Genomic DNA, 23,136 nt, shown 5'->3' on the forward strand with positions numbered 1-23,136 from the left:
CATCACATCCAAACTGCCGAGGAAAAGTAGATCACAACGATAAGCCTAAGGTTAGAAAATTGCTATGGACTACAGCTGACTCATTTCAACAGCAGATTACTATATAAGCAAAGATACGACAAAGTAGTCATTTGGCTTACTTACTTACTTCATCATGCACCGACCTCTGTCGATCGTCCTTACTTCCATGAATATCACAAGGTTTTTTTGAGCGGAAATTCTGTCCTTATGAAAATGCAAAAAAATGGATCGACTTTTGTATAACTTCAAAGGACGCTGGGGGATTACCAAATAGCCAATCGGTGTTGGCTATTGCTAACCACTAAGGCAGAGCTATACTTCAATGTAGAAATTGTATTCAGTTAATCCAGTCTCACCGGGCTACTTAGCGAGATGCGCTTGTTTCCACCAGCACATCTAAGTTGAATAGGTATCTTAATTCAGACACATCAGGACTTGCATCATGATTGTCTGCAAAACTCAGTTATTGGTATTGGGGATCAGATTCCCTTTCTCGTCGCTTGTAAAGAGGAGTGGGGGAAAGAAAGATGAAATTGCATAGCGCAGATTTATTAGATTCACTTAACTAAACCATCATCATGCTTGTGCTTGGGCGACGAATGCCTCAAGGGGCAGTATGTAGGACCGATCAGGTGCATATAAGGAAGCCCACAGCAGGGCAACAGGAAAATTTTAAAAAGCTCTGCTCTCTCCGTTGGGAAGTATTCATACAGGGTGTATGCACTTGTGGTTCCCGAAATATCGGAATTTGCAAGAATAAATAACCACAAAAACGAACAAGAAGCAACAAGTTTTTTTTATTATTTCAGATCCTTTAGAGCTTACGCTTAAGGTGCAAGGTCCCGGGATGGTGTTCTTTGAGATTGGTTTCCCTTTTTAGGAAGAGCAGAAAGTCTGCCGGGGCAACGTCGGTGTTCTATGGGGCTGGGGACTCGTTGTGATGTTAGTTCTTCTGTTCATGTCAGTACTTTCGAGATGACTTTGTCGCAAATCTTCACCACCCGAAGATCCTCACTGATGATTTTATGTAGAACTATTTCATCGATGCCCAGGATATCGATGATTAGACGATCATGTCAACACCTATCCGTGTTCAAATCTCGCACACGTTTCTTGTTGTTTTCGGTTTTGTTGGTTGATTGGTGATCTGCCTGTAGTTCGTCCTTCACGGTCTCTCCACCTTCTTTAAACTTTTTTTAGACCTAAAAAACTTGTGTTTGTGATAAGCTTTCACAACCGTATCGCTCGCCGAATCATTTCCACCATTAATGCCTCAGATTTTCCAAGGCGACCATGATTGTGTAACGCTGTTCAATGCTTTGCTACATTTTAAGCCTGGCTATTGCCAAATAAGGCGCTTTCACGGTCAAGCCCCCACTACCAATTCCAACAGGTAAGAAATTTACGTGACGTACGATCGCGTGATGGTAAAAATATTCTCATTAATAAGAATACACACCCTAAACAATTGTGGTGGGACGACTCAGGAGCCAGTCGTCCCCATAGATCACTTGCCTTTTCTCTTATTGACAATCATCTAATCCCCCAATAATAAAGACTCCTTCTGACTCCTTCCTGACGTCTCTGAATGTACCGGCCATTCCTGAAGTCAAGGTAGGCTTTCAGACCGGCAGTACGGGTTCCGCAAAGCCAGATCAACTATGATTACTAATGATACCATCAAATTGGTTACTGGCTTAGGCGAAAACAGAATTAACTTAGAGAGTAATAGCAGCAAATATGAATGTGGGAAATGCACTCAGTTCGACCAATTGGAGCCTAATACGAAAATTCCTTACGCGGTTTGGTATTCCCATCTATCTTCCTGCTATTGTCGATAGCTATCTAACAGAAAGGAGGTTTTTTAATGACACCGTTGACGGACTCTAAAAGTACCTTGTTTCCACGAGTGTCACACATGTTTCCGCATTGGCCAAACTACTGTTGAATATCATGTGAAATCATGTATCTAATCTTCCACTTTCGGAGGAGGCAACGATGGTAAGTTACGCAGGCGATATTGCACTGTCACAAAGCAATTGTTGCTCAGTTATACTCATACGAAACAATAAGTGCTTTTAACGCCTGGTTAGAGGGTGCTCGCATTACCTAGCGAATTGGGTTTGGTTTTAATAGGTCAAAATCTCACACACTGGCGTTTTCAAGCCAGTGTTTTTTGAAAATTTCCACTTCTTTAATAAAAAAAGCTGCGATGACCGCTTGAAATTGCGATAGTCAAGCATCCTAATCGACTAGAGGCTAAAAGTAATATAAAAAATTATAAAAAAAGATAAAGAGAAAATAATAAACAAATAAAAGGAAACCAAAGCAAAATTCGATGATCTAGAATGATATTAGGTAATAAAATAATAAACAAAATTGATATATAAAACGAAAAAAAATCGAAAAAAGGAGAAATATACGCGGAATTCAGGCCCTGCCCCAGGCAGATTCAAATAATTTTTTTCTTCCTTATTCATTCTTCTTCCCTTTGTTTCTCTAAATATTGCTTCTAAATAAAGTTTTTCAGTGTTCTTCTCTAAGACTTATTACGAACTTCGCACCGAAATGTGGTAATGCCCCTGCCAACATCAAAATGTATCCATCATTGCTTCAATAATTCAATCAACTAATAAGATTTTCCATTAATAAATCCATTCCTAACAGCGCGGTCTAATCTACCAATCCATATTTGCTACTTAATTCATAAAATTTAGCGTCTTCTGAGATGCGTCTATTGCAGTCGGATTAATCAAGAAAACACTTAAACACAACACAATAAAACTCTGAAACGTTTCCCATTTGACGAGAATATTGGTCCTCCTATAAAGTGCCGATTTGTGAAGAATCTGATTGTGATTGTGTGCACTGCGCATCCTTTCAACACCCTCTGGACTTTTCCGATCCGGTGCCACTCCGAACACTGAAGCCCAGCCACGTCTGGTGTTAATGGTATAAGGATCCCAATGGCGCTTATGTCGGAGGAACAACAACTCTCACGAAGAAAAAGAGAGTATCTGGACGTAGAAGAATCCGTTTCCGAATAAGAAATAGAACTGTCTTTCAGTCAAATCAGAGGGCACAAAATACAGTTTTCTTATCTAACTCATTAATTCTCATTTTCTGGCAAAGATGTTTTAAGCAAAAACTCTACTTGTGCACAGTATTAGCCATTCCGCAATAAAATTTGAAAATTCCTAAGTTTATATTTCATTAATTCACGACCGCCTGATATTTTATAAGAATCCGTCTCAACGTCTGACTCACTTCAAGATACAGCATCAACTCCCCTGTCCAGCTATTTCGCTGTCCAACGATTAGCCGGTCCCGGTCCCGCTTATATTCGTTCCCGGTCCATGGCTTTGAAATTAAAAGTGCATGCCGGGCTAAGCGTCAGCAGCAGCATACACTGTTGTGTTGAAGTGCGCGGCAGGTCATTCCCCTCAAAACCACGCATAGCCGGACTGCACCCAATAATAATGTACAAAATGGGCTTTTATGTTTATGAAAACATAGAATTTGAAATGGTTTAATTGAAATTGGGCTATGTAATTTAAGGGAAAGGGACCAGTTGTGAATTGTTTTTAAAAAATAATAAAATTCAATTAGCTGAAATATTGGATTTAAATGAAGGACGGATTGGGAATTGTGAAATAAAGAGAGATAATTGGGAAAACTAAAAGTGTTGAAAAAATGTGAGGATAAAGGGATTATTACACATTACTGAATACATTATTTCGTCAAATTGACCCCGGAAAAGGCGAATGGAATACTACCCCTATAGCTAAGCCGCGGACACTACAAGGCTTTCCGCCTCCCCATTTTTGCCACCTGTTCCCTCGGATAATCCACTTCTGATTTTTTGCAAGTACCATACGCTTTTCTAAGGGATTTCAACTTAACGAGCTATTTACATAGTGCTTCAAGATTAGATAAGGACATGAAGCGACTACCTTCTGGATGTCCAACCTAGGCCTGTACCTGATAATTTCTCAGTTCTACCCTCACAAAATCTAAAGGAACATGCATTTTGCTTTGAAATTTTTGCAGTGTATTTTGGGATAACTAAATTAACGATCTATCAAAAAAAAAAAAATTAAATCGATTCTGAAAATCTCCTAATGTGGTTTCCTCCCTTAAAGACAATTCCTCAGATTATTTTCTAAAAAAAGTCAAGTTTAGAATTTCTGACAAGTTTATATTCACGCTATATAGTGTAAGACAATTGAACTGCAACCAACTTCAGGCTGATATAATTTCTAAAATGTTCATAACAGCGGGCTGAAATTTTGCTTTATGACAGATAATTTTATTGTTTACAAATGTGCCAAACGATTTGCTTTTAGGGAGTGAGTTTAGTAAGAAGAAAAAAATTCCGAGATGGAATTCAAACGCGATAGTGTGATTGTTTTATATTTGGCTAGAAATTCACAAGTAGCTACAACATCTCAAATTTAATAAATCATTTGTATCTGGAATCATAGCTCGAGCTTAACATAACTACTCATAGTGTGCAAAGAATATTGCAAAATGAGCTTAAACTGAAGCCTTTGAAGTTCCAAAAAGCACATGGTCTTACACCGCAACAGAAAAAAGTAAGAGTGGAGCGAGCCAAGGAATTGCTTCGTCGGACCGAAAGTGGTGAATTGCCAAATTTGTTTTTTCTGATCAAGCCTCATTTACGATTGAGCAGTTTGTGAACAAACAAAATGACCGAGTTTACTTTCCAGAGAGGTCTTTCGAAATCGCGGACTCATGACCTCGCCTGCCCGCTTTCGGTATGAAAACCACCCGTGCGCGCCTCCAGGACTGCGGTACGTATCCTAAAGTGATGCAGCTCCGGTAAATCTCAACGAGCCACGGCACAACCCTTTCCTGCTGCTTCTGTAGCATGACTGGCATCTGGGCCTGGAGATTTGTATGCAGAGAAGCTGTTTATAGCCCAGCCGATCCTATCCCCGGTAATTACCGATTTGATAGTCTCGCATAGCTGGGGTTGCCGCAAACCCTCCAAGCGAGGTTCTGACTCACAGTCCTCCTCGCTGGAGGGAAAGTGCGTTTGCACCAGCAGCTCCAAGGTTTCACTAGAAGATTCCGTCCAGGAGCCTTCCGACTTTTTAAGGAAGGATGGACTCTTATGTTCCTTGGACAGAATCTTATTGAGCCTCGCGGATTCACTAGTGCTTTCAATGTTCTGACAATAGTCTGGCCAAGACCGCCTCTTGGCGGTCCTGATGGCCGACTTGTACTTCTTTAGGCAGTCCCTGTATGGCTGCCAGTATTTTTGCCTGTAGCAGATGTTGAAGATTTCTCTGGTCAGCTTCCTGAGACTAGAGAGATCTTCGTTCCACCACGGTGGCAGGGTCTTTTTGCTGTACTTAGCAGGGCACGAGACTTTGAAGGCGGTATCAAAAGCCTTTTCCAGAGCCCCGACCTTTGACTCCAGTTCGTCTGTCGTGCCAATCCTACCAATTTGCGCACCGGAGAGTTTGTTCTTAATTACCTGACCAAACTTTCTCCAGTCGATCTTCCTGGGATCTCTAAAGGGCTTGGAGACCTCTGCGGCGAGATCTAGACTGAACAGTATCCAACTGTGGTCAGAGAAGGATCTCTGGTCAGACACTCTCCAGTCCTCCACCCTAAGAATCCCGTTGTCGGTTATTAGGGTGATATCAAGGACCTCCTCCCAACCGTCACAGTTCTCCGAGCAGGGGAAATGAAAGGTAGGTGTACTGCCCCTGTTACACACCGATAGATTTGAAGTAATAATAAAATCAAAGAATGACTCACCTCTTTCGTTGATTTCAGAGCTGCCCCAAAGCGTATGCCTTGCATTTGCGTCGCAGCCTATCAGCAGGTTGGCTTTCTTTGGTGTTATGGTGTTCGTCAGATGTTGTAGTTCTTCTGGCGGAGCTGATCGGTCGTGAGCCATGTACGCCGAGGAAATATACACGTTCTCTGCCCCCACCTGCTCCAGCTTGACCACGACTAAGTCACTGGAACTCAGGTCCGGGCACAGGAAAGCGTGCAGACTCTTCCTCGCAAGAATGCATGCTCTAGGTTTAGCCTGATCAGCGTCTCCTGTGCTGTGGAATAAATTAAAATATTTGCTTTGGAGCCCTTTGATGGTTCGGTCGCTTCCGACCCAGGGCTCCTGTATTAATGCGATGTCGATGTCTTCCTCTAAGAGGAAGACGAACAGATTAGCCGAGGCACACTTCGAGTGCTGCAGATTTACCTGCGTTACCCTCAGCATGATTTGCTTGCGTGGGGGGTTTGTCAGCCCCCGTCGGACCGTCTATCGTCATCTCCTCCAACAGCTCGTTGGCGGCGTCGATTGGGTCAAGGTCGTCGTCCGGTTTTGCAGAGCGGAACACTTTTACTTTGGCATTCCTGACTCCGAACCACACTTTATAATCAGCCTTTTTCAGTGCCTCCAGGCACTCCTCGTTTATGCGGAGTAGTACGGGTTGGCTGTTTATCTGAGGTTCCTCCTCCTTTATAACAACCCAGTCGTCCATGGGAATCCCGGGCTTGTGAAGGCGCAGGAAATGGACGAGCTTGTCCTTCTCCATGCGGATCTTCGGCAACCAGATGCGGGCGACCGGTCTCCTGGGAATCTCGTCGTAAGGGATAATCTTGAGCTTAACGCCCTCCCAGGCGTCGCTGATCTTAGCGACACACGAGCCGAGAAAGTCCTTAGAGAACTGGTCCATGCAAGCTATTACGTGGAACCCACGGACAACCTGAGATGAATCAAAGTGGGGAGTGAGTCCCGGGTGTTTGCCTCCGGTTTCCACGAGATGTTCATAGACCATGCCCGACAGCCTAGCCTCAACACTGGTCCACACCTCCAGCGTTAGTTTGCCGCTAGCAGAATTGCCATCCACCAGCGCCACACGTGAGTGACTCCTGGCCACATCGCTGAAGGGCTTCGCAGTACGTGGCCCGTCGGCTGACGGTTGCTGTACAATTTCCTCCGTATGTTGCTTGGCGTCTGCGCTCTTGCCCACTCTGCTCCGCTTCTTATCTTGTTCGACCTCGTCCTGAGATCGGTTGCATTTTAGAGCGATGGGCTTCGCCTTCTGCTCGTCAGCCCGGCGTTTGCTGTTGTATTCATCAACAATCGCCTGGTATTTAGCGAGGTCTTTTTCATCCCGCTCGTCGACAGTACCGGCCTCCTTATTCTTGGCAATCTTGCCGAGAATATGCATGGCCTTCTGGTACTGGCTCTTGAGCAGGACACCCGTGGACCTTCGCTTCTTAGCCGGTTTCCGGCGACCGACATTCTTGTCGGTTTTCGCTTTCGAGGGATCCCCCGACGCTGAGGGCTTCGGGTCAGGAGTACTATGTCTGGTACTCGCTACACCCAGCCTGACGGCAGTGGGTTCCAGGCTGGAAGCCACTAATCCGTCTGACGCCTCGCTCCGGGAGGTCCCTGCGGTTGGTTTCAGCACAACGGTGCTACGGCTGGCACCGAGTGTGCTGCTCTCGACGGCCACTGTCTCCTGGCTGGAGGCCAGCAGCTCGTCCTCCGATGATGCGCCTGGCATCATCGCCTCCTCTTCTATCGTTGTTTTAGTTTTTTTTGTTAATTGAGTCCATGTCTTGGTCCCACGAGTAGTCCGGGAAGAATGTCCACCCTGGCTGGTCCGGCCACCAGGGTAAGGGTCTTATTTGAAACTGAAGGTGCCCAAGGTATTCAGAGTTCGCATACTAAAGACCAAGCTCCCCCTTGGCCACGCAGCCCTCGGCATATGCTGTTCCACCTTGGCTTGGGGTCCTATTAGCACCTTCTCCGGTGCAGGGAGGACGATCCCCGGGCTGTTGCTTCGGTCCATCCCCCCGCCAGATCTACTTGCCCCTAACACATGACCAGCAGACAAGCAGATCCTCATCAGTTGGATGAGCCTACTTCTAGCCCGGCCCTACACACTCTTGGCCCGCTCGAAGACGGTTTCCAGCGGCCCCCACGCGGAGGTCGTGTGAGGACTTGCCTAATTATGCAACTTTAACCTGAAGCATAATCAGACCAGGCCGCCTTCTTTATTAGAGTTTATTCAACCGTAATAATCAAACTGAAGGAAGAAACTGAAGTAACGCTGATCTAACAGTCAAGCTTGGTCTTGCATCTACCAGCCTCTAGAATTTTTGAAGCAAAAATTGTTGGATCAATTACTTCACTTCTTCTTGATCCTTTGAACGTTAGACCACACATCACATTGACAGTCGTGAGACCACTTGAAGTGACGAGACCGAATAGCTTCTCTCCTCTATGATTGCATTTGCTACTCTCCCAACAAATATGGTGAGTGTTCGCTTCCTTCTTTACTAAGAGTTCAAGACTATTTGACTCAGCATACGACACACAGAGAATCGTAGTGCAGGTACAGAGAGACAAGATGACCGCATGTAGGTCCTGTGTGCAGGATCCTTATTATGTCTACTTCTGATAAAACGATTTTTTTTGTCAATCTACTTATATAGTATTTGTCATAGCATCCATTGTATCTGTTTTTCGTTTTAAGAGGTCATCCGAGGCATGCGAGTCAGTAGGGTTTAGATTTTCAAGTGTATCTCAGAGTAAAACTATCAATTTCATAAGAGTCTTCCATATTCCTCTTTCACCATCTTTTCATCATGAAGTTGTGATGAACAAGAGCATTAAGCGTGAAGGCTTTCATTCTAAGTGCTAAATGATGAAATACGATCAGCGATTACTGCCAGCAATGTCATCATTGTCTCAAGATCTTTTAATTGTTAATTGACTTGAAATTAAAAACATTTTAGTAGCTCAAGAAGCTCAACATATCTAATAACATTTTCCTATCATTTTCAGAAAAAGAAAACACATCCTCAAGCAGAAACCTCACAAATGGTGAAACTATCAAAATCCCATAACCCAAGCTGCTGAGATCCATTTATATGTCGTGAAACCGAATAAGCCAAAATGTCATTAAGAATTGATGAAATAGCTCGTTTAGCATCGCTAAACGCCCTAGTGACCCTGTGCCTACTCACAATCTTCAGAATGGTATTGGTCGAGTGCTCGCGAGCCGACTTGGGAACGTACTTGAGCATGAAAGAGTACCCAACCCAAGACGAGAAGATCACTGTCGACACAGTTACTTATGCCTCGATCAATTACACTTATCGGATATTCGATACTCAAGAGGTCCACTACAATGAGGAGAAGGCGAGATATAGTGAAGGTCGTGTGCTGAATGTTAGCGGCTACTTAGTACACGTAACGGATATGCGTGATCCTACCAACCATACTGGATGCACACCCTCGATCCTGCCGCCCAACAGGTATCTGGGCGAGCATACTATACCATGGATCGCACTGATTCAGCGCGGCGACTGCACCTTCGACGATAAGATAAAGAATGCGTACTGGAACCGAGCCGTAGGCGTGATCATCTACAATAATGAGAATTCGATGACCTTAGAGAAGATGAAGGTTATCGATAAGGAACGTAAGTATCAAGTTCAAATTCATATTTTCCACTAAATTTACATTCGGCTTTGACCCGATGGGATCGCTTCCGCGATAACAGAATAGACTGAACTGATCAGTGTAATAAAGTGGTACTTCCCTTTCTCCGGCTTCTTTTTTACTGTGCAGACAACCAACCCACCCTCGAGAACCACCTGCAGGAATCTTCAAATCTCCATACTTGGAATTTCTAAAAATTTGAACAAAGAGTCACGTGTAAAATGCGTAGAGCGTAATTGTTATTTATTTGTTCTATTTAAGACCGGTTAGCGCGAACGTGATATGTACCTAGACGAAAGTTTATCAACATTGCGCCACGTTAATGCTATATATAAACTCAGCCTAACGCCGCAGTATACAAATTTGTACATAAGGATAACACGTTCAGGCAGATAACATATCTGAAATTGTACCCCGACACGTGCGCAATCTATAATTCTTTATTTGCTCTGCTAGTCGTACTCGTAAATAAGATGGAAGCTTTTTTAGCCTTTGGATTTAGATTGATCGAATTTTTTGCAGTTTTGGGTACAAAGACTAATAATCTGACTTCGCTATTTGTTGCTTTACAAATAATAAAGCTTGGTTTACACGAGTGGTAAGCGTTTGTTCTTTGATTCGAGCAATCTAGTCGTTCTTATGACCTATCTACTGCACTAACGACTTGGGGCGAGAAATGCAGTAAAGCAGTACCAAATATAATATTAGGTTTAATATTTAAAATGACTGTAAAGTTTACAAAAATTTATTTATTTAATCAAAATAGGTGCCAGTCGATTCAAAACACTTCTCCCAGCGAGATTCAAGAGCACGTATGCCAGTTTCGTAGGAGTCCAACTGTTGGATGTTGATGAATTCGTCGAAGGCAATTTTGACAGCCTCTTCGTTCCTAAATTATTTTTCCGAGAAAAAATGATCCAAATGCCTAAAAAAGTGGTAGTCAGTTGGCGAAAGGTTCGGTGAATATTGTGGATGAGGCAGAGTCTTATACTGCAATTCGTTCAACTTTTGAACCGTTGTTCTGGATACATGAGGTCGTTCATTGTCGTCAAGGAGTATCACACCATCTCTGTTGAGCAATCTCGACCGTTGAATACTCAATTTTTGGTGCATTTCCTCGGGTTGGGCGTAGTATTTCTGTGCATTTATCGTTTCTCCAGGTGCCAAAAAAGAATAGTGGATAACCCCAGCTGTAGACCACCAAACAGTCACCATTACCTTCTTCGGATGGAGGCTCGGTTTCGGCATATGCTTCAGTGGCTCATCAGCATCTAGCCATTGTGCTGATCGGCGATAATTGTCGTATAATATCGACTTTTCATCACATGTCACCCTTCTGTGCAAAAAGGGATCGCTTCTGTTGCGGGTGAGTAAAGAACTGCAAATTTCCATTCGAAGGATGCGGAACCCATTTGTCGAGCTTTTTCACTTTTCCAAATTGTTGCAAGTGCCGGGAAACTGTCGAATAGTGTACGCCCAGTTTCTCTGCAATATCTCTCATTGACTGACGTGTGGGATTTGACTAGCAATCGATGGTCCTGAATGTCCACGTGGGTCATTTTAAAGGTTTATGTCGCCTGACCGGAACTTTCCGAACCATCGCTGTGTGGTTCATTCGCTTACAGTATCAGCTCCAAATGCGTTGTTAATGTTCTTGGTCGCCTCCGCTGCTTTATGACCGAGTTTGTATTCATACAGAAAAAGTATACGTTATTGGCTCTTTTCCACCCTTTTTAAGGTTTTGTGTAAACACAAAACCTTATTAAAATCGGTTTACTGTCTGTCTGTCTGTCCGTCTGTCTGTCCGTCACACGCATTTGGGGGTGAAGTGAAGTGAACCCTTTGAAATATATTGTGTATATAAAAGTCTCACCCATTCCCAATGATTTGGAAAATTGGACAAAAAAATCAACACCCTTGGCGCTGTTGCTGTCGGATAATGAAGTATAAATACTCCTACATTTAATCAAGGAGTCATTTCAGTTTTGACTATCGGTGTGATAACAGTGAATAGAAAGGAAAACAAGTCGGGAAACCGGAAGCTAGACACTTCAGGTATGAAAGGTTTTGTGTATTTCTTTTATAAAGAGATCCGAGTGTGCATTTGTCCCATTAGCATGTAGCACGTAAAATATGCATAGATTATGTGAAAATATCCACTTTCAAGTGATATTGACATTCATTGTCTTGAATTTGCAGATGAGCGACAGTTTTGACCTAGTATAACTTTGTTAGTAATAGTGGGATTTTCACCAAATTTGGCATCTCTTTGCTCTATACTGCAGCCTACATTGCTGCAAAATTTTGTAATTCTAGGGTGAACTTGAGGCGGGTTTTCCTGTCAATTACTAAAAAATTATAGTAATGTATTATTCTTATCTTTATTTGAACAGGTATCGGCATGGAGGGTATTTCGGAGCCTAGGTACCATATAGTGGCAGCCCCCTGATTTTTTTTAGATTTTTCGGTTGAGTAGTTTCTGAGAATGGGTTCGTTAAAGAAATGATCACTTTCAACCCCCCGCATTCCCCACCTTTTGAATAAATGTGAAAACCGGCTTCGAAAAGTATCATACTAACCGAGGCCTTTAATTTGATACCCCACATGACTATATTTGATGAAAAAAAAATTTCCCCAATATCTCGCGTTCTCGATGTCGCAGGGCAAAAAGTCTTGGATTTCTTGAATCTATGGCGTCTCCCCGTTTGAACGAGGTATCTCACCTGGGAATCCGACGATTTTGGATTTTTCGCCATTTTTGCGACCCGGATATCGTGTAAATTTTCAATTTTCCTTGATTTCAACCAAACCTCCAGCTCCGGATTTTCTCCAATATCTGGCGTTGCTAATGTCGCAGCGTAAAAATTCTTGGATTTCCTGAATCTGGGGCGCCTCCCCGTTCGAACGAAGTATCTCACGTGGGAATCCGACGATTTTTCGCCATTTTTGCGACCCGGGTATCGTGCAAATTTTCAATTTTCCCCGATTTCAGCCAGACCTCCAGCTCCGGATTTTCCCCAATATCTCGCTTTCCCGATATCACAGCGTCAAAGTTCTTGGATTTCCTGAATCTGGGGCGCCTTCCCGTTCGAACGAGGTATCTCACGTGGGAATCCCACGATTTTGGATTTTTGGCCATTTTTGCGACGCCGATATCGTGCAGATTTTCAATTTCCCCCGATTTCAGCCAGAACGTCCAGTTTCGGATTTTCCCCAATATCTCGGGTTCCCGATATCACAGCGTCAAAGTTCTTGGATTTCCTGAATCTGGGGCGCCTCCCCGTTCGAAAAAGATATCTCGCGTGGGAATCAGACGATCCTGCATTTTTGGCCATTTTTGCGACCCGGGTATCGTACAGATTTTCAATTTTCCTCGACTTCAGCCAGACCTCCAGCTCCGGATTTTCCCAATATCTCGCGTTCCCAGTGTCGCAGGGCAAAAAGTCTTGGATTTCCTGAATCTGGGGCGCCTTCCTGTTCGAACGAGGTATCTCGCGTGGGAATCCGACGATCTTGCATTTTTGGCCATTTTTGCGACCCGAGTATCGTGCGAATTTTCAATTTTCCTCGATTTCAGCCAGAACCTCCAGCTCCGGATTTTCCCCAATATCTCGCGTTCCGGATGTCGCAGCGTAAAAATTCTTGGATTTCCTGAATATGGGCCGCCTCCCCGTTCGAAGGAGGCATCTCGCGTGGGAATCAGACGATTTTGCATTTTTGGCCATTTCTGCGACCCGGGTATCGTGGAAATTTTCAATTTTCCTTGATTTCAGCCAGAACCTCCAGCTCCGGATTTTCCACAATATCTCGCGTTCCCAATGTCGCAGCGTAAAATTCTTGGATTTCCTGAATCTGGGCAGCCTCCCGGGGTATCGTGCGAATTTTCAATTTTCCTCGATTTCAGCCAAACGTTCAGTTCCGTATTTTCTCCAATATCTCGCGGTCCCAATGTCGCAGGGTAAAAAGTCTTGGATTTCCTGAATCTGGGGCGCCACCCCCTTTGAACGAGGTATGAAAACCTATAGTAAAAGTTTACTTATCAATAAAACTCAATGGAAAAAAGAGCAGTTTTGATAAAGTAACTTTAATACTACTTATGTGAGCCAAAATAAATATTTTCGTCGTAAAATGAATCATCATAAACCCAAACGGATGACTTATGTATGTGATTGTTCCACTGCCATGACCAGTGAGTATTTCTACTACATATAATCGATCCTAAGACCCCTCCTTGCGAAGGTTTAAGCAGCATGCGCTTGGGTTCATACCACCCCATGAGTACGTTGGACTATCCAATTCCTGGTAGTTTCGTCCAGTATAATTTTCTCAGCCCTTCCATTCTGATTCCACAAAAGGGTTTTGATTCTTATAGAGGAATACCTGCTCCCTGTGCGAGACAAGCGTCTTCAGTCTATTAAGAAAACGTTTGGTTTGCTCAATTGTTTTAATAAAATGTCAAAAATTGACGGCTTGGATGATTCCGTATCACTGAGACGTCAAAAAAAAATATAACTCAACATGAAATTCTCTATAGAATGAACCACAATCAAAAAATTTCGCCAAAAAATAACGATATAGCGGCGATCTTTTAAATTTTTCGGCTTTTGGCGCCGAAAATCTGATGTAAATCAAAATATTTAGCACCTATCTCCGTCTCCAAAGTTCATTCTGTTGCTTTGAATCCGCGCAATAACATATTAAAATTTCGAAGTGAATGGTCAAGTGGTTTTTTTTAATCTTCCATGCCAATCCAAAAAACGTTGATTTGAGAAATACACAAACCGAATGATAACCGGTAAAACCAGTTTCCAAAGTGCTCCCTCCTTTTTTTCTTGACTCTTTATCCCGTTCACAAGCGGGGTCGTCTCATCGTGATAGTTTCGCCATTTGGTTCTATCAAATGTCTAACCTGGATGCAATTGCAAGGCTTTTAAATCCTCATCCAGCATATCATGGTACCGTTGTTTCTTTCGGCCTTTTGGTCGCTTACCATCGACTTCGATGATTAGACCAATCTTGGTAAGTAAATTCTCCTTAGCGCGAATTACGTGATCATATCTTCGAAGACGCCTCTCTCGCAATTTTTCCAGGATCAGTGCACCATATCGAATATCCTCATTTCCGATGTGAGTCCTTGAGGGTTTAATGTGAGCACGTGTCTGGACGACTTAATCCCACGGTGTTCTTAAGACACGGATTGATTTTGTGACCACAATCAGAGCCCCACTGAGACAAGCAAAAACGATACCAGTCTATACCAAGTGCATAGTTTGGCATTCATACTGGTGGATGCAAGACCTACCTAAATCTCTACCGAACTAAGGAGTACGGCACCCGTGTTGAAACGCAACACCACGTCGAGGCCCTAAGGTCTCTTCTCGCTTGAGCATGACCACAACCCCCATGAAACCACCACTAGAGGGCCTACCGCAAATAACCGAGCTATCCTCACATACAACAGGAGTTCTCCCGAAGTATGAGAGTCCAGGGGCTATCTCGGTTCCCATGGTATCAGTATACCCCTGGTGAGCTTTCGTGACCAATTTGCTACTTCAGATGAATCCCCGTGCAGGCTGGGGTCTGATCGCCCTAATTAGGCCTTTGGAGCATTCGCCTACTCTACCATGGCCGGCAACCCAAAGTTAGTACAGCGTCTCCCGGTGCCACCACTATGGAGGTTCTCCTCGGCAACTTGGTTTTGGTTTGGCCGACAGGGTTTCCGCCCCCTCTTCCTCACCGCCACCTCTGAGCACCTCATTTCGAATGTGATCAAAACGTGTCACGCTACTAGTCCAACGCAACATCTTCTTCTCTATTACCGCAAGGCGCCGTTGTATTGTCTTTTATAGTCGGCCAACACTCAGAACCATAGAGGGCGACAGGACGGACATTGCGATAAATTTTAGATTTGAGACATTCGTTGATACGTCGACCAAAAAGAACACCAATTGTGGAACGCCATTTCATCCAGGTTGCGTTAATGCGTGAAGCAATTTCATAACGCAATTCTCCATTGGCTGATAGCGTTGATCCGAGGTATTTAAATTGCTCAGTTGTGGGCAGATCACTGCCGCTGACAGTGATTGTGCCTGTTTCATGGGGATCGGTTGTCAAAAATTCAGTTTTGTTTAGATTCAATCTGAGACCGTGTTGCATCCGGCGATCATTCTATTTTTGGATAAGTTGCTCGAGATCATTTTTGCTATCAGGTGCTAGGAAAACATCATCTGCATGCGCTCGACGTTGGATGTCCCGTGTGACAGTGTCCATAACGAGAAAAAAGAGGAGTGGTGAGAAGGCGCTTCCTTGATGAACACCAACAGAAATCTGAAGCGGTTTTGAGACACCCGCCATACTTCGAACTTTACTTTTCGGATCGTGGTAGAGCAATGGAACCCAGCGCACGAGTTCTTCTGGCACTAAGTGTTCTCGTAAAGCATACCAAATGCGTTTGTGTGGCGCTCGGTAAAACGCTTCCTTTAAATCCAGAAATAGAATGTAAAGAGGGTGATGCTTCTCACGGTGTTTCTCCATGAGATACCGCGCAGCGTGTATTGCGTCAGGAGGTCCGCAGTTCTTGACAAATCCGGCTTGATTCAACGTTATTTCAATGATATGGGAAAGTAACGGGATTGGACAGTAATTTTAACATTCTGCTGGACAACCTTTCTTTTTCCATATTGGAACTATGATACTTACTTGCCAGTCAGATGGTGTTTTTCCTGCCTAAATAACCCGATCAAAGAATTCACTGAGCCTCCGTGTTTGGTCCTACCTCTTGGCTTTCCAGAGCTCAGATCCCCGATTTCATTCGTTGTATTGCTTCCTCGGAAATGATTGTGGAACTGGGGGATCAACAAATTCTTCAGTTGAAATCTGCCCGAAATATTCTTGCCGTATCCGGCTCGACGGTCGGTAAACGAAGTACCGTTGTTGTCATTAATGCAACAGAAGTGGTCGATATCCTGTGTGTTTTCCTTTCGGGTTTTAGCAAGTCGATACAGATCTCTCTCGCCTTCCCGAGTGCCCAGTCTATCGTAAAGATCTTCGCTTTCCTTGCTTCCGGGTTGACATTCTTATAAATTTGCCAATTGGCCAGCGCTTCATCATCGAGAAACTTGTGGTAGAGGCATTTCTTTTCAGGGACCTTCATTTGAACATCATAATTCCAAAGCTAAATATCTCGGTTGATATACCACTCTCCTGGCTTGGTGACCCCAAGGGTTGCGTAGGCCGCTTTGTGGATCATGTTTTTAATTTGGTTCCACGATTCTTCCACATTCGTAATGGTTCATAATTGTGTGAGATATTTTCTTCTCACGAAACCGACACCATTAATGCGCGGCTGGCCAGTCCGTTCCTCACGCTGTTTTATCGGTGGCTTGATTCACAGGACGACAATCAACGGTCGATATTGAGGTGGGTTCGTCTCATAAGGAACGGGTCTGCAATCAGTGACGGTGGTAAAATGTCGGCGTCTTATGAGAATATAGTCGATTTACGTTTTACTATTCTCACTATAAATTATAGGAAGATGAGAAAATTTTTTCGACTTCTTTAATGGCATCAGGGAAATCCTCTAAGATGGCAATGACAACACCATATTGAGTGTATGGACTACCAAAATAGAGAAGATTATAGCCATTTCTACCATGTTCGCGTTCAATGTCTCAGCTTTTGGGGGCCAGACTGTCGCGTTTTCTGCAGAGCCCAGATATCAATGGGCCTTTTCCGAAGGGCTCTTGCGAGTTTCTCGGTCTTTCCAGTTAGGGTGCCAATATTTAGCGTGCAAACATGTATTTGTTTTGCTTGGACTAACTGACTTACGTCCTGACGCCGTCATGCGTCAAGAACCCTTCCCCATTTCTCGACAAGACCGCGGCCCGTCCTGCCGTGTCGACTGAGGTGGATGCCCTAACATTTTTCCGAGGCTTGTTACTTGATCCGATCATGTTGTTTTTGACGACATTGGATGCATTTTTGTGGTCGGCCTCTCGCGGGACCTGTCACTAAGGGAGATCAGGTAGGATTTAAGAAATAACTCCAACTATACTGATCTCAGCATTTAATCTTTGTTTTACTGAGGATGACACAAAGTACGTTGCCTCAAACCCTCCTCCTTTGCCTGATCTTGGGGCGAGGATTTTGCTCATGACATATCATAGTATCAGATTTCATTATTTCGTTTTCTCTCTTGAACGCGTTCTTGTGATTGCTGTTGATCTTGCCGAGTTACTCATAGTCATTCTGGTGATTCGGACAAGTTTCGCTGATATTCCGAAAGCAAGCACTATTTTTTAAAGTTCCGGTTTAAGGCTATACTATCGTATACTTGCTTAAGATCCAGAGATGGTAGGTAGGTAGGTATCAGTGCAACTAGCACTTTGGTGCGCCGTTTTGATGGCTCAAACTCCTAAGACCGTGACTGTTGCTATAGGAACAGGGAAGCGGAGTCCAGCTGGCTCGGATCTTCAGAGCCAGCCCGTAGCATTCACGAAGGAAAGCAGCTCTCCGACCCTGAAACTAGAAATCTCACTGAGGTCCAATGGTTTACCCAGTGTCCGCAGCCTGACTCGAGCCAGAGCCGGGCAATCGCAGAGAAAGTGCATGAGGGTTTCAGATCCAGAGATAGTGGATAGACTTCTATTTTAAATTCCCAACATTTCTCCACTACTTATCTGACCATAAAAGCTGATCGGTTATTGGACCTCTTCCTGATCCTCGTGAGTCGTTTTGTCGGCAAACACACTGTCAAAACCTGATAGCATGTACAAAGTGTTGATATATCTATGTAATTCTCACACTGCAATTTCTCCTTTTTTTGTGGATACTCACTCTTGATCTGGGATGTTGCGGACCATTATTTTCCTTTTCTAGCTTTTTGCTACCATTTGCCGTCAAGCAATTTTTTCTGCTTCAGGATTCCTCGTTTCTTCCGCTGTTGTCCAGGTGTCACTTACGGGTCGAATCGCGATATTTTCTAGTATCGGAGTCAGTTGTTTTCCAGTCGCGTTTTTCGCTCTACTGCTATTGTCTTCGCATTCTGCATTTACGGAATAGGATGGTTTCTATTCTAAATGTCCTCGACATACAACAGCTTTATGTGGTTTTTGCCACCTAGTGGAATCGCAGTACCCTCTTCGGTATGATCTAACATTGGGGATTCCAGAGAACGATGTTTGCTGGATGAGGGTAGTATCTAGTTGGTGAAGTCATCTGGAAATGCCCAAATCCCTTTATAGATAAGTTTGTGTAGAGCCGCCAAGTATCATTTTGGTAGTAGCGAACTGACCAGTCATTGTAGACTATGGTGGTATCAATCCAGTCCGAGACTTCATTCTGTTTCTGTACATTGTGTTGAGTTTTTGTGAATGACGGCTTGAAACCCCATCGCACTGAAAATCCAAACCGGATGGGCAAGTCCGATTATTATTTCAGTTTCACAGTGCGAACAACTCGCCGTTACCTTTATTTTTTCAGCTAATGAAAGTTGTGAATGAAAGTCCTGGGGGTTCAACGTGAGTACCTGCCGTGTAGGCACGGTCCTCTTCGGACACGGATTCATTTTGGGACCACAATCAGAGCCCCGCCATGCAAGCACAGCGGTCCTAGTTTATACGGAGTGCAGGCTCAGCATTCATACCAGTGGATGCGAGGCCTATCTAACACCTCTGCCGCAACTAAGGGGTACGGCACCCGAGTTGTACAGCGCAACTCCACGCTTGAGCTCCGAGGAGCTCTGCCCGCGATGTAGGCATAACCACAACCATCACGAAACTCCCACTAGGGGGCCAACCGCAAATAACCGGGCCGAGAACACATCCTCCAGGAATTCTCCTGGAACATATGCTCTCAGAGGGTCGTCCCGGTTCCCATGATACCAGATAACCTCCGGTGAGGCTTCGTCGCCGAAGCCACTTCAGATGAGTCCCTTGCAGACTCGGGTCTCGTCACGTTGTGAATGAGCGGTCTTTAAGATTTTTGATGAACACAATCACTTTCTGCTTCGTTTCGCCGGTGAGCAGTGTGGCGTGTTTTCATCCCACGGCCAGTTTCAGGCTAGCTCTACGGTCTGCTATACGATGGAAAGCTAGAAAAGTTAGCCAGATTGGAATATCTCAAGAATACCCTGATTTGGGCTTAACCCACTCTTAACTGTAGTGAATAGAATCATTTCAGGCTGCTTTGAAAAATTGTGAATCTTGAAAAACATGTTTAACATTTGAAGGTGTCACTTTTGACTAGACAATAGATATTTCTTTACTACTAACCTCTAATCCCACGACCATAGAGCTGCCTTTCTTTATCCATCCACTTCAAAAACGTTACGCCCCTTTTCTAAGGTTTCATGTAAAACAAAATCTTATTAAAATCGGTTTACGCCACACGAATTTTTCTCGGAAATGGTCAAAGCATTGACACCAAATTTGGCGGAAAAGTGGGAACTGTGAACACTCACGCATACAGTGAGCTATATATAATTTTATGTTGAATTTCAGGGGGGGGGGGGTACTCATACATAAAAAAGGGGAGTGTAAATTTTGTTCACTAAAGATACCCATATGGGGTATCAAATGAAAGGTCTCAATGATTACTTTTCAAAGCTGACCTCAGTTTTGATATTTGATCCGCAAGGGGGGAAGACGGGGGCTAAAAAGTGGTCATTTCTTTCACAGATCCATTCTCAGAACCTACCCAACCGAAAAATCTGAAAAGAAAGCCGGGAAGCTTCCAGTTTATGGTGCCTAGGCTTCGAAATACCGATACCGATATGTGTTCAAATAAGGTCCGCATCCAATTGACGTCGGACCAGACTAATTTTAGTTTTGGCTTGAAATGCCTCTGCAACCCTTTTTAATAACGACAGACCATAGTGGAGTGTTCAAGGAAGACTAGTACAAACCTGACTACACATCCGCTCCCGCTCAATGTATATCTTAAACTTTATCACAATCTTAAAAAAATCCAAAGATCTCTGACAACTTCTGGGGCGTCAGTGAAAAAACACTGGGTATGCCGTGTGCACCAGACTTTGGGATAGGGATTACTCATCTGTTTGCACCGTGTTGTATAGCTTCAATTACATTTATGGCCACCTTTCAGAAACGCTTGCGTTAAGCCAATAGGTAACAATAATAAATTTGTGAAATTGCTCTTATCATGTTATCATAGCATCAGAAAATTCGATATTTTGAATTTGCACGGTCACCTTCGTTGTTTCAATATTTTTATTTATGATTTGATAGCCATAATAGTACCATGTTGTGTTCCTTAAATATCGGTCTACGTTAAAGATTAGTATTTGCACACGCTACTTGGCTTATCATCGCATCTGTCAAATTCTGGACTGAGAAATACTTGATCCTAATCTTGATTTCTACAAATGAGTAAGTGCATATGGCTGAAGGTAGGTGAGTGCGGGAACCTTTATGGAAGGCCACAGACCACCAAGGTAGGCTTGGACGAATGTCGAAAGTTCATAGTCTAAACTCCTGCGGTATTGTTTTGAAAAATCATTGGTTTGAAAATGAGGTTCTTGAGTTCAGCAGACCAGCAGTACCACTTACTTTGAGACGTTTCTGTTTTTCATGAATATCCAGCAAAACATACAAAACCTTTGAAGCTGTTGAAGACCAATTATTAAAGATCGTAAATCTAATTTAAGATTTTGCACTGGGACGCAAATATTATTTCTAGTTTTCAGTGATTATCGGTGTCCAGTTTTCAGCTGATAATGCTGCCCCATTGATTGCCATGGTATGCTGAAGTCCGCAAGTACAGTCTCATAATTCGCACAGCATTCAGTTTAAAGTTAACGAAACCAAAGCATAATCTAATCAATAATTATCAGTACTATAAACAGCCTTATATTTTACACGTGTATGAATGCCAATTGTGTACATACAAACTTAAGCTAATTATTTTGATTACAAGGCCTAAGGGTGCTGAGAATTTGCGTTTATTTGATTCATTATTGCCTGCTTTGTGACTGCTTCAGGCTTTTGTAGATTCTGAACTCGTGGGTAACATACTTACATGGTTTTGTTTTTTTTTTCCAACTTAATCTTCATAGGTAGGTAGGTATCAGTGGCCGCTCCGAGGAGTCCAATTAGCGCTTTGGTGCGCCGTTTTGATGCTACAAACTCCTAAGACCGTGACTGTTGTTATGGGAACAGGGAAGCAGAGTCCAGCCGGCTCGGATCTTCAGAGCCAGCCCGTAGCATTCACGAGGGAAAGCAGCTCTCCGACCCTGCAGCTAGAAATCTCGCTGAGGTCCCCAAAGAATGGTTTACCCAGTGTCCGCAGCCTGACTCGAGCCAGAGCTGGGGAATCGCAAAGAAAGTGCATGAGGGTTTCTCTTCCTTCTCCGCAACTTCGGCAATGCGAGTTGTAGGGTAAGCCGAGCCTAGCGGCATGGTCCCCTATGGGCCAGTGCCCCGTGCAGACCGCCGTAATCTTGAATGCATTTGCACGCGTCTGGCACAGTAGCTCTTGTGATCGGGCTATGTTATAAGCGGACCAAATTCTCCTTGACTTGGCACAGCTTGTAAGCCTTCGCCATCTCAGGCCCGCGGCTGCTAGGTAGTGCGAGTGGACTCGGCCCTCGATAGCCGCCAGCGGAACACCGACTGTATTCGCCGAGGGACTGCCAAGAGCAGAGTCTTGCCTGGCCAATCCGTCAGCCCGCTCATTCCCCTCTATGTTCCTATGCACGGGAACCCAGAGGAGAGTGATCTTGAGCGTGCCGCCCAGATGGTTGAGCGCGTCTCTGCACTGCCCCACCAGCCGGGAAGATGTCGTCGTTGAGTACAAGGCCTTGATGGCCACTTGGCTGTCGGTCAGAATGGCTATGTTACGCTTGGGGCTCGAATCACGCTCCAGCCATCGACAGACTTCCAATATCGCCAGTACTTCCGCCTGGAATACACTGAAGAAACCTGGGAGACCATACGAGTTGCATACACCGTGTGTATTTGAGAAAACCCCCGCACCGACTCCATAGGCCATCTTTGATCCGTCCGTAAAGAATACCGTGTCATAATCTTGCAACACGCCGCCGGTCTTCCACTTTGCCCTGTTGGAAGGTCCACAGCAAAGTTTCTCGTGAAGTTCAGCTTGCGTGTGACATAATCTGTGGAGGATGCCCAGATTTCTCGAGGTATTTCATCTAGGATGTTGCTGTGGCCGTACGACTTCGCTGCCCAGCATCCGAACTCACGTAGTCTGACGGCACTGCACGCTGCAACATATTTGATGTGGAGGTGTAGGGGGAGGAGATGCAGGAGTATATTGAGAGCATCTGCCGGGCAGGACTGCTGAGCCCCCGTAGCACCTGCACACGCGGTTCTTTGAATCCTATTAAGCTTCGTTCTATTGTATTTCTTCTTCAAAGCCTGCCACCATACAATAGAGCCGTACGTCAGGATCGGACGCACTACAGCGGTGTACATCCAGAGAACCATCCTCGGCCGGAGACCCCATTTCTTTGCAAAGGTTCTCTTACAGGCATAGAAGGCTATACGGGCCTTCTTAACCCTCAGTTCTATGTTCAACCTTCAATTTAGCTTAGGATCTAGGATTACACTCAGATACTTTACATTAGAGGAAAAAACCAA

General features: G+C 44.2%; 1 protein-coding gene across 1 annotated transcript in view; it reads left to right on the top strand.

Moving 5' to 3' along the window:
- The window catches only part of LOC119653798 (protein goliath), a 167,078-nt gene that overhangs the window by 86,285 nt on the left and 57,657 nt on the right, over positions 1 to 23,136 (top strand). The window contains exon 2 of the mRNA XM_038058812.1: positions 8,861 to 9,500. Coding sequence (XP_037914740.1) covers positions 8,972 to 9,500 — 529 coding nt within the window. The 5' untranslated portion in view covers positions 8,861 to 8,971. The remainder of the gene's footprint in view (positions 1 to 8,860; positions 9,501 to 23,136) is intronic.

This window comes from Hermetia illucens, chromosome 4 (genome assembly GCF_905115235.1).
Source record: "Hermetia illucens chromosome 4, iHerIll2.2.curated.20191125, whole genome shotgun sequence".
NCBI classification, from domain to species: Eukaryota; Metazoa; Arthropoda; class Insecta; order Diptera; family Stratiomyidae; genus Hermetia; species Hermetia illucens.